This window comes from Pygocentrus nattereri, chromosome 1 (assembly GCF_015220715.1).
Source record: "Pygocentrus nattereri isolate fPygNat1 chromosome 1, fPygNat1.pri, whole genome shotgun sequence".
Taxonomy (NCBI): domain Eukaryota; kingdom Metazoa; phylum Chordata; class Actinopteri; order Characiformes; family Serrasalmidae; genus Pygocentrus; species Pygocentrus nattereri.
The window spans coordinates 54,428,573-54,445,751 of record NC_051211.1 but is presented as its reverse complement, the minus strand read 5'-3'; the positions used below and the strand labels follow the sequence as shown (position 1 = coordinate 54,445,751).

At 42.9% G+C, this 17,179-nt stretch overlaps 2 protein-coding genes across 3 annotated transcripts in view; one reads left to right on the top strand and one right to left on the bottom strand.

Annotated features, from left to right (window-relative positions):
* Positions 1 to 729: 729 nt before the first annotated feature.
* Positions 730 to 3,657, top strand: spx (spexin hormone). Of its 2 annotated transcripts, none has more exons than XM_037540823.1 (6): positions 730 to 859; positions 1,666 to 1,746; positions 1,837 to 1,894; positions 2,710 to 2,772; positions 2,860 to 2,946; positions 3,431 to 3,657. In XM_037540823.1, the coding sequence occupies exons 1-6, from the start codon at positions 854 to 856 to the stop codon at positions 3,484 to 3,486; spliced, it is 351 nt and encodes a 116-aa protein (XP_037396720.1). In that variant the 5' UTR covers positions 730 to 853; the 3' UTR covers positions 3,487 to 3,657. The 2 variants fall into 2 exon arrangements, with proteins under 2 accessions (XP_037396720.1, XP_037396709.1); XM_037540812.1 differs by having other exon boundaries at positions 3,428 to 3,657.
* A 58-nt stretch (positions 3,658 to 3,715) lies between these two features.
* The window catches only part of gys2 (glycogen synthase 2), a 42,381-nt gene continuing 28,917 nt past the window's right edge, over positions 3,716 to 17,179 (bottom strand). Inside the window, exons 13-16 of the mRNA XM_017715390.2 lie at positions 16,452 to 16,547; positions 13,444 to 13,607; positions 12,036 to 12,116; positions 3,716 to 4,178 (exon numbers count right to left, since the gene is read on the bottom strand). Of these exons, the coding sequence (XP_017570879.1) occupies positions 3,957 to 4,178; positions 12,036 to 12,116; positions 13,444 to 13,607; positions 16,452 to 16,547 (563 nt within the window). The 3' untranslated portion in view covers positions 3,716 to 3,956. The remainder of the gene's footprint in view (positions 4,179 to 12,035; positions 12,117 to 13,443; positions 13,608 to 16,451; positions 16,548 to 17,179) is intronic.

Genomic DNA, 17,179 nt, shown 5'->3' with positions numbered 1-17,179 from the left:
GAAATGTCGGATGAGCAGGTGTCCGCTTTTGGACATAGGGTGTGAAAAAGTAAATGCCACCTGTTGTCAATAATATTAAAGGTAAATAAATAAAAAACTATTAATAGGAATAATATGAAATGAAATAGATATTTCTTAGTGCCATATTGACACATTAGTGTTTTTACATGCCTGGCAAGAAAATAATGATTAATATAATATGCTAATAATCGACAATAAAGCTCATATACTTTACTTACATTTCCCAACAATGTGTCATCCAGCCCAGAGCCGTATTCAGCGCGCGCCAATTATTTATACCGATTGTGGTGATTAAAACCATGAGAGAGGAAATCATTAGGCACCATTAATAAACGTGGGTCAAGTATCTCGTCGATGCATTGTCCAGGGGAGGGTCATTTATTCGCTCCCAGTGGGGGGACCACTCAGCCCTACGCGGAGAGCTTGGCAGGCGTTCATTCATAAAAGCGACTGTCCGAGGCGCTTCAGCGCGCAGCGCGTAAACACAGCCATATCTCACTGGACGTCACTGCTGGTCGCCGTTGGGACGCGGGACTGTGGTGGTGTTTCTGGTCGCTGGGTGGAGGAAAGTTTCCTCTGCGCCCAAAGTGGTGCGCTCGCTGTTCCTGTGGAGGGTTAATAACGCGTTAGCGCATAGGGGTTTGGAGCCCATCCCCCGCGTGGTAATCAATTCACCCTGACCTATTGCAGTAGACGCCGTCCATTAAACTCCCCACGTCGCCTGAGACGGGATTCCTCCACCCTGCTGTTATAAATAGGCCGGGATCCTCCTTCTCCCAACAGAGCTCACCTCTCCATTCACAAGCGCTCATCTGAAGAGGACAGCGGAGCAATGAAAGTAAGAGGCTTCCCCCCTTATACTCACCACTAATCCGGGTACAGGAGAGGGGCTTTAGGGGTCTTACCGTCACTAGGAACCTGGGAATGTATGACAGTCTTATGTAGTTAGGAGTTAGTAGTAACTCAGTACAGAACCAGTAAATGCGTCTGTTGATTCCTGATGGTTTTATGATGTGTTTTGGCTTCGTAATGGGTTGATACCCTTGCTGAAAAGGGACCATTACAAATCATTAAGATTTAAACCCATGGCTTTTGCTTTCGAATGGGAATGGGCTTAACGCAGTTTCTCCTAGATCACCTTCAGATCCCATTAGGAAACCGTTTAGAATCAGCCAGTGTTCACATGGCAAACCATTAGGATCATTTTACATTGTAATATCGTCCCATTAAAAAAGGCAAAAACACATGAAGGAGCCAACAGAAACGCGATGGTCTCTATGTCGTTCAGCAGCGTCGCGATGTAAAGGTGCCTAATGGTTTAACAGGTGACCAAAGCTGATTCGAAAAACATTTGATGGTTTCCTAATGGGATTTGGAGGCGTTCTACAGGAAACTCTATTGTAAACCATCAAGGCAATTCCCATTAGAAGGCAGAAGCATTAGGGTTTAATCCTCATGGTTTCTAGTAGTCCTTTTTTTTCAGCAGGGGTGGCTTTTACGCGCGGTTCGCCCGGTGCGCCTTTACGCACGGAGAGCCTTTTGGATAAAAACCGGTCACTTTGTTTCTTACCACTACAGCAAAAGGCTAGATGATGAGGCTCTTCGCATGCTGTGCACTGACCTATTGCCTCCTGTCCGTTTCAGGGTCTGAAGGCTCTCACGGCTTACGCGCTCGCGCTCCTTCTGTTGGCCACGTTTGTCTCATACGCGTGCAGTGCGCCCAAGGTAACCAGACGACGCACCAGCGGTACTTTCGCAAACGCGCTGCTGATCCTGTGTGATCGAACCTCTTTGCCTTCTGCTTCTCATTTTCAGGGCACTCTCCAGCGCAGAAACTGGACCCCGCAGGCGATGCTGTACCTTAAAGGCACACGTACGTCACCACTTTTACTGAGTGCTGCGGCGGCACTGCATCAGCGCACTGCAACACACATCTAAACAAGTGAAAACATTTTAAACGTAGCTAGTATATCTTATATTCCTCATTATAAGACTGTTGTAAGAATAATATAGGATTATTCCACCTGTCTCTGTGCATTTGTACTTGTTTTAAGCCATTTTATCTGGTCAAAGTGGTTTATTCTATTGGCAGATCCTTTTGCTTGTTTTGAGAATTTAGTGCTTAAAGCAGGTAAAATGATCTGCTCATAGAATGACACTTTTATTAGATAAATGCACTTCAAACAATTAAAAATGTCTATAAGTAAGTGAAATAACCTTTCAATATTCTTACAACAGCCTCGTCATGAGAAATATTAAATATATGAACTGCATTTAAAGTGTTTTCACTCGTTAAGATGTCATTTTGCTGTGTGAGGAGGGACTCACTGCAACATAAATGATGTCTGAGCAAGTAAAATGATCTGAAATGGAGCCAAAGTAGCTGATATTTCTCATTCTGAGACTGTTGTAAGCTTGCCGTAAGATCGTTTCACTTATTTCTTTTTAAGGTGAGCTTAAGCTGATCTCAGTTTATTGCCATATAAATTCGTTTCCTTTGGCTGAATTAAATCAAAACAGGTAAAAACCAGCTTAGAAATAAGCCAAATCATCTAATAATCTCCAAGTGAGAAATTTCAGATACATCAGCTGGATTTAAGATCATACCTCTTGCCCAGGGTTCATTAGCAGGGAATTCACCGGCATCCGAACACAGTGAACAGGTCTGAGAATGTCTTGTGTTTACAGAGGGACGCCGCTTCGTGTCAGAGGACAGGAACGAGGGGGATGTTTACGACTCTCTCCACTTAGGTACAGTCACAGCTCTTCGTTTGGGCAATTTTACACAATCGTCCTTGTAGCTCCCTCTGGAAAGCCGTCTTTTCTGTTCCTTCTCAGAATCACGGAGTCAGAACACAGAGAACCTGAGTGTGTCTAAGGCTGCGACGGTGCTGCTTAACTTCCTCCAGCAAGTCAAAGAGGAAGGTGGGTATGAGCTTTGCTTGTTCTTTTTTTTGCATTGCCAGGATGTTAGTACTAGTGAAAAGACAAAAATCAGGCGGCTTGTAAAACGGGCACCCCGCTTTATATTGTGTATCATCCAAATTTAGATTATCTGACATGTTTGAAATATTTCAGTGCCGTGTCTGACATTTGCCTTGGATTTGAAGTGGATGAAGTTCTTCAAGTCAAACCAACAAGCCAGGTGCTTATATAGAACTGCGCGCTTCTTAGTGCTTATTCGAGCCCAGCATCCCGACGGAAAGTCGTTTACAATTCTACCACTGATTTCCAAATCGAGTTAAGCCTCATTTTCTCCAAGCGTTGCACATTGCGGATCCCGCTTTGATGCTCATTCGGAGTGATGCCATGCACATTGATCTACAAAGTAAACCTAATTCTCTCTCTTTCTCTCTCTCTCTCTCTCTCTCTCTCTCTCTCTCTCTCTCATGTAATTCAATTCCAGCAGAGGATAACGGATTCTTTTTTCAAGACATACCAGCCTGGAAAAGGGACTACTTCTGAGGAGCTGCCTGTGTAAAATAGCTGAACTGTACAGTTTTCCTCTTTATTTTTCACCTTGTGTTGTTTAATGAACTCTCAGTATTTAATGCAGTGTAAAATACTACATGCTGTACTTTAAGTGTGCTTCATATGAGTGTTTGTGGTGGTGATTAAACTGAATTTGCATTCATAGCCATGTGAAGCGGGTGGTGTGGCATATCTTTTAACAGTAAATAAAGACGACGCATGATTTCAGTGATGAAAACCCGTGGGACGACTTTATTCAACTGTTTACCTGTTCAGATCGGAACAAGTGACGATGACGGGAGTCCACATCGGATTGTAAGGCAGATGTGATGACAGTCTACACAAGCAGTGAAATTGCCCACACTTGTGTCTTATAAGGAACCAAAAATTGTCCCACAGCAGAAGCTGGTATGCACCGTAGTTCAGTGAGCATCTCTGGACCAGCAGGAAGTCGGTGGCGGCCTCTAATTCCCGTAGTCGCTCGGCTGCTTCTTCTTACCCTCCGGCACGGCCCCTAGAGTGAAGGGCGCTTTAATGTTCAGCCTGTCCCTCTCCGCCTCCTCGTCTTCGTCGTAGGGCTCGTGATCATCCTCGTCCTCTGTGTCACTGTGGTGGGGGGTGGAGTGGAGGGAGGCTGAGGGAGAGGGTGGGACGGATGGGGGCCGAGGGTAGCGGAATCCTTGATTCTGGAAAGATGTACAGAGATTTCAGGTCACTCTGTCAGCCGAAAAGCTTCATACAGTAGTTTAAAACCTCTCACTTACCAAAAAAGACAGTTTCTTATCATATTTATGGGTCATTCGACAGAAACGTCCATTTTTGTGTCCCTAGTGTTTACAGATATATTACACTTGAAAAGCACGGGTTACAATTTATTCATAATCTAAAATAAAAATGTCATTTTAACAGTTACACCTTCTTGAACTGTCAATTCAGCAACATCAATCATCTAGAACTCCAAGCACCACAGAAGAGCTCGTCCCCACAGTCGTGTGTGAAGGCTGAGGCCGTATTTTCATGTAAAAAACAGTTTTTCTGCTATTTTAACCGCAATAATCTCTACATGACTGTGGAATATATCAATTAAATGACATAAAGAAACAAAAGCCAAATAAATATTATAAAATATATAATGAAAAGTTCCCCAGGTGTCGTGTCACTGGTGTTACTGTCTAACAAAAGTCTCTTATTTTGAAATAAAAGTCACACCGATGACGTCACTCGACCTCCTTTGACCTGTTTTCTGAGGATCTATGAAGAAAAGCTCATAGTGAGTCCACTGTGTCTCTCAGTTCTCAGAGATCTTCTCATTCAGCTCATGATCTCATATGAAGCGTTTAGCTGACGTCACTGGTGTGACCGACTTTATTCTGAGGTCACTGTGAAAAAATAGAAATATAAATGGATTAAATTCCATATTTTAGTGGACGTTCCCTGATGGACAGCGTGTGGTTTGTTGTTCTGTAAAATGCATCGATAATTAAAAAAGTCTCTGGTGTTTCCTTTATTATGTAGAACACCGATGACGACTGGTAACACCAGTGACTCCTATAGAGAGACAGAAAAGTGGACGTTTCTGTAGAATGACCCATATATACTCTATATATTGTCCATCTGTTTCTCTGTATACTTTGTTATCCCCCTTTTCTCCCTGTTCTTCAAAGGTCAGGACCACAACAGGAGCAGGTATTATTTGAGTGGTAGTTTTGAGAAGATTTTGGCCCGAAACACTGTTTCTGTTTTCTTGTTGTTTTCCATTGTTTTGTTTGTTTTTTCCAGATTTTCCCATTATCGACTTTCCATATATAAACTCAGAAGACTCGTGTAGGTTCTCTGGTGGTTCTGGATGGTAAATGAAGTGTCTATATCTGTGTTGTAGTCATGGCGACGCCTGGTTCCCATCACCACCACTGTAAAGACGTCTGAACCACTTCACACCAAACCCTCTGAATGACATACAATTAGACTGGGATGCACAAACATTTGCATACAACTGTATATACAAAAAAATCAAAATTGTTTACATGCTTTATTGTGCTGTTGTTCTTTTTTTTTTTTATTTGCTTATTAATTTTGGCACCGGTCAGAGACTCCGTGGGGGCCTCGTTGTGAATGGGAATCAGATTGATAGTTTCCTTCATAGTCAAATGTTACACGGCCAATTACAGTCAGACAGAACGGCTCAGCTTTGACAGTGAATCTGGGCTTCATGTCAGAGATAATAACCAGCGGTGGACGAGGTACATAAACCCTGTACCTGAGTTAAAGTCGAGACCCCCAAGGTAAAATATTCCTCCAGTAAAAGTAGAAGTTCCTCCCTTTAGACCTCCACTGGAGTAAAAGTACTAAAGTATTTCCCTTCAAATGTACTTAAGTATAAAGTAAAAGTACTAAAAGAGTAATTCTGGCTCTGATGTCCTGTTATCATTTTTATAACCAGACTGGCTTCATGAACTCATTTCAGGTGAAAGTCCTCCAGCGTCTCTCTTGGTAAACCAGTCTTTTAATAGAAGGTCATTAATTAGTGACGCTGACGTCTATTAAAATGATCAGAAGCACAAAACACTGAAGGTAAACAGTTTCCATCAGGGAGAACCGAGTGGCTGACACAGTGTTACCTCCCCAAAAAATGTCCTAAAGCCCACTGAAACCCTCTGCGTGTCAGTGGTGGGAATGCCACGTGGGACGTGATTAGTGTTCCTGACTGATTTCTGAAGCAGAACCTGGATTCTGCCACACTGACGGCTCTTTTGCATTGCCGTGCCTTTGGTCCTGCTTACGGAGTGAAGGGAGCTGCATCGCTTTGTCATGAATGGCTTGTTCTCGCTGAGCTTGTGCAGAGGGCGCCCCACGCGGCAGGTACAGCCCAGGCCTCTGAGCGAGCTGGTCTTTCGTCACTACTCCTTTTTATAAGTTGAGCTGTATAATAATAATAATAATAATAATAATAATAACATATACAGTATAAGCTCATTTAAAAATATAAACATTACATATGTTATGGCTTTGGAACTGAAAAGAACTTTACAAACCGACTTTTCTGTCTCATGTTTTCATGAATGTAATAATTTACTTATAAAATGTTTTACATTCATGTTAATAAGACAAACTAGTGAAACTCCCCCACCTCAAAACAACTGCAATGGAAGGTCAGCGTTGGTCAAAATAACTGAGATTGACTACATTTAGGGTTGAATACACCGTCCTAAAGATATTCAGCAATGATCTATTACAATACATAAAAAGTAACGTATTCAGAAACTATTTAGAATATATTTATATATTTATAGACGTTTGAAAACCAAAATCCCTCCTGGTACATCAGAAACCCCTCCCACTACAACCAAAACCCCTCCCACTATAACCAAAACTCCTCCCAGTACAACCAAAACATCTCCTATTACAATTGAAACCCATCCCACTATAACCAAAACACCTCCTAGTACAACCAAAACTCCTCCCACTATAACCAAAACTCCTCCCAGTACAACCAAAACATCTCCTATTACATTTGAAACCCATCCCACTATAACCAAAACACCTCCTAGTACAACCAAAACTCCTCCCACTATAACCAAAACTCCTCCCAGTACAACCAAAACATCTCCTATTACATTTGAAACCCATCCCACTATAACCAAAACACCTCCTAGTACAACCAAAACTCCTCCCAGTACAACCAAAACCCCTCCCAGTACAACCAAAACACCTCCTAGTACAACCAAAACTCCTCCCAGTACAACAAGAACTCCTCCCAATGCAACCAAAACTCCTCCCAGTACAACTGAAACTCCTCCCAGTACAACCAAAACTTCTCCCAGTACAATCAAAACCCCTCCAGTGCAACCAAACCCCTCCCAGTATCAGTGAAACCCCTCCCAGTATACCGAAACTCCTCCCAGTACAACCAAAACTCCTCCTTGTACAACCAAAATTCCTCCCAGTACAACTGAAACTCCTCCCAGTACAACCAAAACTCCTCCTTGTGCAACCAAAATTCCTCCCAGTACAACAAGAACTCCTCCCAATACAACCAAAACTCCTCCCAGTACAACCAAAACTTCTCCCAGTACAACCAAAACTCCTCCCAATACAACCAAAACTCCTCCCAGTACAACCAAAACTTCTCCCAGTACAATCAAAACCCCTCCAGTACAACCAAAACCCCTCCCAGTATCAGTGAAACCCCTCCCAGTATACCGAAACTCCTCCCAGTACAACCAAAACTCCTCCTTGTACAACCAAAATTCCTCCCAGTACAACCAAAATTCCTCCCAGTACAACTGAAACTCCTCCCAGTATAATCTAAACTCCTCACAATAAAACCAAAACCCCCCCACCCCCCCACCCCCCAACGCAGTGCCTTATTGGTCACACAATCCGTGCCTGTGCGGAAGGTAATCATGGAGGATGTATATGGTTGGGAATGGGATGGAAATGCAGTGCCACATGCGTGAAGTCCTAATGTCCATAACACCAGCTGTTTACAAACTGAATGCAGTTAAAGCGACATGCTAAAAGTGAAGTTGCTGACTTTGCAGTTTGCCGAATTATCCCAGAATTTTCCACTTCCTAACCCTGCAACTCGCATGGAACAGCAGCCAAAACATGGCACAGCTAAATCCCAGTGAGACCCCATGCTTACGTTTGAAAAATCTGTGTAAGTGTAACTACTGCAGACAGAGTGAAACAAAGCCAATAAATGCCATTATTAGTCGCAGCTGTCAATAAAATCACAGCTCAGGACAAACATCCACCATAATCAATAAATAATCAAGAAAAGTTCAATATTCAATATGACTAATTAGCATCAATTTCCGGAATATTCAATAAAGCTGCATGAATGAATAAATAAATAAATAAATAAATAAATAAATAATGCGAGTCAGTCGGTGTTTGAAAATCTAATAACGAGTGGATTCAGCAGGTACTCAGTGCTGTCTGCCCCGCTCAGGGCTGAGAGGCAGTGATGCACCTAAAGGCGGCAGGGCTAAACGTCTGCAGTGGCGAAGGGGGAAGATTAAAACCCTCCGAATCAGAAACAGTCAGAGACACCAGCAGCACAGCTGCAACATACAGCGATATCTAATACACAACCTGCTGCTGAGATAACTAACCACCCCACCGCCCTCCAGCCACAGACGCACACATCACTAATCCACGTAGTTTTAATTCTTATCTTTATTTATACAAAACCGCTGAAATGATGGGACCGTATGTAAAGATGAAAAGGAAAAATAGGTGACACTTTATTTTGAGTGTCCGTTTTAGGGGGAATACACACTCGGCAGACTCTCAGTGACATCGACAACACACCAGTGACGCAGCAGCAGCGAATACGTTCGAATACGTGGATTTTCAGGAGACTTTAATAAACTGGGTAAAGAAAATGATCTGATCTTCTGAATTCGGCTGGTTTTCCAAGTTCAGATCTGTAGGTGTTTCACTGAGAGGGACTGAACCTTAACAGGTTTAATACAGACCATCAACCTCCTCACCGAGCTGAGACAGACACACCCTCACCAGCCTGGACCTGCACATACACTGGATTAGGGCTTGGTTAGGGTTAGGATTAGGGCCAGGGTCAGGGTTAGGATTAGGTTTTGGGTTGAGGTTTAAGGTTAGGGTTAGGATTAGGGCCAGGATGAGGGTTAGGATTAGGTTTTGGGTTGAGGTTAAGGTTAAGGTTAGGATTAGGGCCAGGGTGAGGGTTAGGATTAGGTTTTGGGTTGAGGTTTAAGGTTAGGGTTAGGATTAGGGCCAGGATGAGGGTTAGGATTAGGTTTTGGGTTGAGGTTAAGGTTAAGGTTAGGATTAGGGCCAGGATGAGGGTTAGGATTAGGTTTTGGGTTGAGGTTAAGGTTAAGGTTAGGATTAGGGCCAGGGTGAGAGTTAGGATTAGGTTTTGGGTTGAGGTTAAGGTTAAGATTAGGATTAGGGCCAGGGTGAGGGTTAGGATTAGGTTTTGGGTTGAGGTTAAGGTTAAGGTTAGGATTAGGGCCAGGGTGAGAGTTAGGATTAGGTTTTGGGTTGAGGTTAAGGTTAAGGTTAGGATTAGGGCCAGGGTGAGAGTTAGGATTAGGTTTTGGGTTGAGGTTAAGGTTAAGATTAGGATTAGGGCCAGGATGAGGGTTAGGATTAGGTTTTGGGTTGAGGTTAAGGTTAAGGTTAGGATTAGGGCCAGGGTGAGGGTTAGGATTAGGTTTTGAGTTGAGGTTAAGGTTAAGGTTAGGATTAGGGCCAGGGTGAGGGTTAGGATTAGGTTTTGGGTTGAGGTTTAAGGTTAGGGTTAGGATTAGGGCCAGGATGAGGGTTAGGATTAGGTTTTGGGTTGAGGTTAAGGTTAAGGTTAGGATTAGGGCCAGGGTGAGGGTTAGGATTAGGTTTTGGGTTGAGGTTTAAGGTTAGGGTTAGGATTAGGGCCAGGATGAGGGTTAGGATTAGGTTTTGGGTTGAGGTTAAGGTTAGGATTAGGGCCAGGATGAGGGTTAGGATTAGGTTTTTGGTTGAGGTTAAGGTTAAGGTTAGGATTAGGGCCAGGGTGAGGGTTAGGATTAGGTTTTGGGTTGAGGTTAAGGTTAAGGTTAGGATTAGGGCCAGGGTGAGAGTTAGGATTAGGTTTTGGGTTGAGGTTAAGGTTAAGATTAGGATTTGGGCCAGGATGAGGGTTAGGATTAGGTTTTGGGTTGAGGTTAAGGTTAAGGTTAGGATTAGGGCCAGGGTGAGGGTTAGGATTAGGTTTTGGGTTGAGGTTTAAGGTTAGGGTTAGGATTAGGGCCAGGATGAGGGTTAGGATTAGGTTTTGGGTTGAGGTTAAGGTTAAGGTTAGGATTAGGGCCAGGATGAGGGTTAGGATTAGGTTTTGGGTTGAGGTTAAGGTTAAGGTTAGGATTAGGGCCAGGGTGAGGGTTAGGATTAGGTTTTGGGTTGAGGTTAAGGTTAAGGTTAGGATTAGGGCCAGGGTGAGAGTTAGGATTAGGTTTTGGGTTGAGGTTAAGGTTAAGATTAGGATTAGGGCCAGGATGAGGGTTAGGATTAGGTTTTGGGTTGAGGTTAAGGTTAAGGTTAGGATTAGGGCCAGGGTGAGGGTTAGGATTAGGTTTTGAGTTGAGGTTAAGGTTAAGGTTAGGATTAGGGCCAGGATGAGGGTTAGGGTTAGGTTTTGGGTTGAGGTTAAGGTTAGGTTAGGATTAGGGCCAGGATGAGGGTTAGGATTAGGTTTTGGGTTGAGGTTAAGGTTAAGGTTAGGATTAGGGCCAGGATGAGGGTCAGGATTAGGTTTTGGGTTGAGGTTAAGGTTAAGGTTAGGATTAGGGCCAGGATGAGGGTTAGGATTAGGTTTTGGGTTGAGGTTAAGGTTAGTGTTTGGATTAGGGCCAGGTCAAGGGTTAGGATTAGGTTTTGGGTTGAGGTTAAGGTTAGTGTTTGGATTAGGGCCACGTCAAGGGTTAGGATTAGGTTTTGGGCAAGGTTAGATTATTTTAATGGAAGTATGACTTCATATATCGTATGAATAGAACATCTTATTTACCTCAGTGTATTCAGACGCTTCACTACTGCTACTTCATTGACATATTGTTAATGCGTTACTGATAATCTGATAAAAAGTCATTACTAACAATAAAGAGTTCATGAATAACTACAAATGACCACTTAAAATAAAGTGTTATAAAAAAGAAAATAAATCTACCTGTACATAAACAAAATATTACAAAGTCACAAAGACACGTAATGCACCTTATCAGCTTCACTGATTTTCGTAAATATACACTCATGCTGAAACTGAAGCCTGCAAGACGTTCTAAAACAGACTTAAACAGGTGATGCGATCGGGTTTGCCAAAAATATGTCAGCAAAAAAATCCCTCAGCAAACGCAAATGAAGTGAAAATAAACAGTGTAATGAGAGCAGTAAGAATGTGCAGTGCCAAAAAATGGGCCAAGCCCAAGAAATTAGTGGCTTTAATTAATGCTTTTGGCCTGGTCAGAGTCCAGATTTCAACCCTGGTAGGAGAATATTTGGTCCTACATTAAACACACTTTAAATTTCACTAAAAGAAATGATGTGGAATATTAAGATATACTTTTTTGATCCCACAACGGGGAAATTCCACCTCCGCATTTAACCCATCCGTGAAGTGAAACACAACATACACACTAGTGAGCACACACACTAGGGGGCAGTGAACACACTTGCCCGGAGCGGTGGGCAGCCCTATCCACGGCGCCCGGGGAGCAATTGGGGGTTAGGTGTCTTGCTCAAGGACACCTCAGTCATGGACTGTCAGCTCTGGGGATCGAACCGGGGCCAGTTCCCTAACCTCCAGCCCACGACTGCCCCCTATAGTTTTGCATTAACTTATATAAAAGCTTAGGCATGTTTTCTCCTTCACCTGTAAAGTTGGCATTTTGGAGATATGAGGTTTTGCTCAGGGTAAGTTTTATGCAGTGACCTCCTCATAAGTGGAATCTGATACGGTGCACTAGAGTAATGTGACCGCCCTGGTGGCTGGTGAGGTGTGCGGGAGCGGTAGACGTGCTCACCGGTGGAGGGGCCAGACTGTCCATTTTGAATCGTTCAGGAAAGGCTCTGCAGAGGGCCAGGTGTCTAGCGTGAATGTAGAACTGCAGGAGAAAGTGACAGATTAGAGTTTTTCTTCAGCCAACTACTGAACACAGCAGGCAAGAATGAGACGCACAGTGAAGTGGGTTTGCTTAGGAGACAAAAATTAGACTGAAAGCATTTGAGGTACCCGACGAATTACACTGAAGTTACCCATCAGATCAAGATTTAAAGAATTAGATACAAACTGTCTGGGAATAAGACTAAAATATATGTATACAAAAGTTAAATACACAGTGTGTATCCAAAAATATCCAGACACCCCTGTCAATTAGTGAATTCAGGTACTTTAAGGAGCATTCACTGCTGACACAGGTGTTCAGCTTGTATAATCTCCATAGAGAAGCACTGACCCATAGAATGGGACAGTCTGGGGGAGCCGCACTTAAGCCCAGTGCCACGACACCCAGTTGGGCTGAGGATCAGTGGAACTGCGTTCTTTGGGGTGATGGAGCTCCGAGCAACACCTCCAGAATCAGTTAGAGTGAACCAGAACTAATCATGTGGCTGAGTGCAATCAAATCAAATCCTCACAGCAATGTTACAACATCCAGTGCAGCTGCAACCCAAATGTTAAGAAGAGCCCATTTGTCCTTTCAACAAAAGGCACCATTTAAGGTGGAACGGGACAATTTGAGCAAGAAGCTGAGCAAGTCAGCTTCGCAACTTTTTAGTGTTTGTCAGTTTCTCGTTGCAGGTTAAACGTATCAGGAAACCAGCTGGATTGACTATAAACACTAATCAGTCCATTCGTCGCCAGATTATCAATGTCCGTCTTAAATCTCTCTCTTTGCCGTTTCATAGCTACTAGCTGGGTGAGACTGTTGTCTGTGTTGCTATGGTGACCAGCCGTCTGCGCTGATCTTCAGGGTTAAAGGGTGAATCAGCAGTTCTACATTAACTCCAGCGTTTAAGGCCATTTACTGTTAAACTGTGTTGAAGGATCAGCAGAGCTTTATTTTACTGTAGAGGAGGATTATTTTATTATTACCTACTGATCTGATTCAGCTGTGGAGCCGCAACAGGGCAGTAAAAGAGCCCCGGAGCCACATGTTGCTTTCAAAGCAGAGTAGAGGCTGTAACTGCAGCAAAGCGGGATAAACTCTCTTTCTATCAATGCAGAAGAAACACTGGACAAACAGGTGTCTCCAAACTTTTGGACATGCAATGTGTGACGAAAAATAAGACTGAAGACTGAAAAGCAATATCATGGGATATAGATCATATATCACTGAGCCCTGGAACAGACTGAAAACCAAACACCACAAGTTTCCAGGGCGGCTGACAAACACAGTAAGTCTGCAGCATCTGGATGTGGTTTCTCCTCACCCGGGCCAGGTATCTCCAGTCCAGCAGGTCTGAGAGCCTTTCGGTGCGGTTCCGCTGGATAATGCGCTGTCGGCGGGACTGCTGACAGAAGGAGAACATGAACTGGGTCAGCTGATTACACGAATCTTCTGCTGAGCGGAACCGACGGTCCACGATGTAGATCCCTGCGCAGAGAAATTACACTGACTTTACTGTTCCAGGAGACTAAAGACAACATCAGAGACACAAAGCTGAATCAGTCTCACACATCACAACACAGTTAACCCTTTAACACCTTTTAATCTTCACCTGTTATAACACAAATTCTCAATGCAGTGTTGCTGCATTCATGTTTAACCCATTCACAATCTCAGGCTTATTATATGTAATGAGTTTCTGTACTTTAGTATTTTTGGTGTATCTGTACTGAAGTTTCTCCGTTCTGGGCGACTTTTTCCTTTCACTCCACTACATTTCAGAGTCTAATATCCGACTTTTTCCTCCTACATTTTGAGAAATCTGTCGTTCCTTTTGGTTTCTGTGTGTATAAAAACGTAACATGTCAAAACGAGAGAAGCGCAAAGCCAGAGCACCAATCAGGGCCCAGCGGTCACTTTGTTTAGAGCTGGTTTTGACCTGTTGGTCATACCGACCCAGTGCAGCACGCGGTTCAACGTCAGCGCAGCAGCGTAAAACTTTGGGAGAGTCTGTTCAACATAAATGATGAACTAACCTAACTTTGTGTAAATAGAGCTCAATATAGAAATATGTCCACATATGCAGTCGAGACTGACGCGGCTTTTTTCTGAATTTCTACAAACACCATTTCATTTTATAGTAAATGAGTTTGGGCTGGTTTATGTTTATGAACAGACGCCTACAGATCAACATAGTAAAGGAGCTCATCTGTGATCCTGAGTTTAAAGCCAGTTTTTATTCAACTTAAACTTGGAACTAAGTTGTAAATAAATCTGAAACTGAAACTTTGCTTGTGTGTAAAAAGTGATTTCAGAGCCACTCGGTTCTCCCTGATGGAAACTGTTTACCTTCAGTGTTTTGTGCTTCTGATCATTTTAATAGACGTCAGCGTCACTAATTAATGCCGTTCTATTAAAAGACTGGTTTACCAAGAGAGACGCTGGAGGACTTTCACCTGAAATGAGTTCATGAAGCCAGTCTGGTTATAAAAATGATAACAGGACATCAGAGCCAGAATTCCTCTTTTAGTACTTTTACTTTATACTTAAGTACATTTGAAGGGAAATACTTTAGTACTTTTACTCAAGTGGAGGTCTAAATGGAGGAACTTCTACTTTTACTGGAGGAATATTTTACCTTGGGTGTCTCGACTTTAACTCAAGTACAGGGTTTATGTACTTCGTCCACCTCTGATTCTTAGACTATAGAAGTGTGTAGTAAAACCTTGGGCTCTGTGTGAAAAAGTAACGGCCCCCTCAGCTAATAAATCAACCAGTTAACCAAATTCAATTGACTATTAGGTTCATTTTCACTATCCACAAACATAAATGATCACTGCCAGACCTGTTGAATCTAAACATCACTTGAATAGAACCTGTCTGGCAATGTAAAGCAGCTAGAAGGTCTCAAAAAGCAGCACACGATGCGATGCCACGTTCTAAAGAGATTCAAATACAGATGCATCGTTATAATGTACCCGTCTGGAAAGGGTTATAAAGCCATTGCTAAAGCTCTGGAGCTCCAGCGAACCATGGTGAGAGCTGCTATCCATAAATGGAGGAAACTAGGAACAGTGCTGAACCTTCCCAGGAGTTTTCGGCCTACCGAAACCTAAAGATCACATTGATGACTCGTCTAGGAGACCACAAAAGAATGCAGATGACCCCCAAGACGTTTGGGATAATATTCTGTGGACTGATGAGCCAAAGGTGGATCCTTTTAGAAGACATGGATCGCCTTACATATATGCTGTAAAGCTAACACTGCATTCCAGCATAAAAACGTCATACCAACAGTGAAACATGGTGGTGGTAGTGTGATGGTCTGGGGCTGCTTTGCTTCTGCAGGACCTGGACGACTCGTCATAACTGATAGAACCATAAACCGCAACCGCAGTTGGATTATGTGGAAGGGCATTGATCAGAAGCACACAAGCAAGTCCATCTCTGAATGGCTCAAAAGAAACAAAACTAAGATTTCGAAGTGGCAGAGTCAAAGCTCTCACTTGATTATCATTGAGATGCTGCGGCAAGAGCTTAAATGGGCAGTTCATGCTCGAAAAACCCTCAAATGTGGCCGAATTAAAACAATTCTACAAAGAACAGTTGGTCAAAATTCCTCCACAGCGATACAAAAGACTCATTGCAAGTCAAAGCAAACCTTTTTTTAGTAAATAAAACGGATGTTTAATAATCAAATCAAATCAAATCAAATTTATTTATATAGCGCTTTTTACAACTGATGTTGTCACAAAGCAGCTTTACAAAAATGGGAATCACAGCACAGAGAATCAGACAAAACACTGAACATAATATACAGAATATACAGAATATACAGAACCCCCGTGAGCGCTGAGGCAAGGAAAAACTCCCTCAGAGCTGGAGGAGGAAGAAACCTCGGGAGGACCAAGACTCACATCTAAAGGGGGGACCATCCTACCACTGGTCAGACAACTTATAAGTTAAGCTAATAAGCTTCATTCACGTTGTCTTTTTCTTATATGAGGTTAGTTGGATGATCTGAAATATTTAAACGAAATCAGACGGGTGCTAATATTTTTTCACAGCTCTGTAAACATGTATACTGCACAATACGTTGAAAGTGAGTAGTACAAATACTCTGAAGAGAGCCCAGTTCATCCTGGTAGAACACCAGCTCTGAATGAGACTCACTCAGAGGTCTGTGAGGTTTAACTGAATATTATGCCCCCAGTAAAGCAACGTATATTGATAAGAACTACATTGCTGAAAGTATTTTCTCTTAACATCCATACGGACCTCAAGATCTCCTGAAGCTACACCGCTGTCAGATACATAACGTCAGCCACTCACCGTAGGCAGAGGGGTCGGATATGTGCTCCTCCATGAAGCAGCCAAACCCAGAGAGGTTAGTTGTTACACTTGGAATACCCATCACGGTGCATTCACCTGAGCACAGGGATTACAGGCACAGTCAGGATTGGGATGTAACGGATTACAATTTTTGGGAAACATATTCAGAATTCAGAAATTAACCCCTTAAAATCCCAGGTCTGTTAACAAAGTTAATGTTCACTATTCAGCAACTACAGGAACTTCAATGAAAACGGGTCAAGCTTTTCTCAGGTTATACAAGGGTGTAGTAGAACTTTGGGCCTGCTGGTGGGCCCTGACCACTTAAGGGGTGAAGTATCTGTATTCAGTCCAAGTTACATTTTGTAAAGGCAGTTTTCCGAATCCAAATACCTTTTAATATTCAAGGAGAATGTGTTTAAAATACTTGCCTACTAAATTAAAAGATATACACCTACCTTGAAAAGATGCACCATCAATGCTTGTTTATCAACTCTTCTAAAATCAGCACAGGCCATGCAGCAAATGTGTGTGTTAGACCAATTTTAAAGCTCAATTATTAGCATCTTTACACAGGGGTGGCGACACACTCCCTAAAGATGTAGGTTGGTACAGTGTAGTGCATAACACCTCTGTGTTCTATGCTGTAGACTGGGGTTCAGCTCCTCGTCTGGGTAAGCGCCCTACACTATACCAATAAGAGTCCTTGGGCAAGACTCCTAACACCA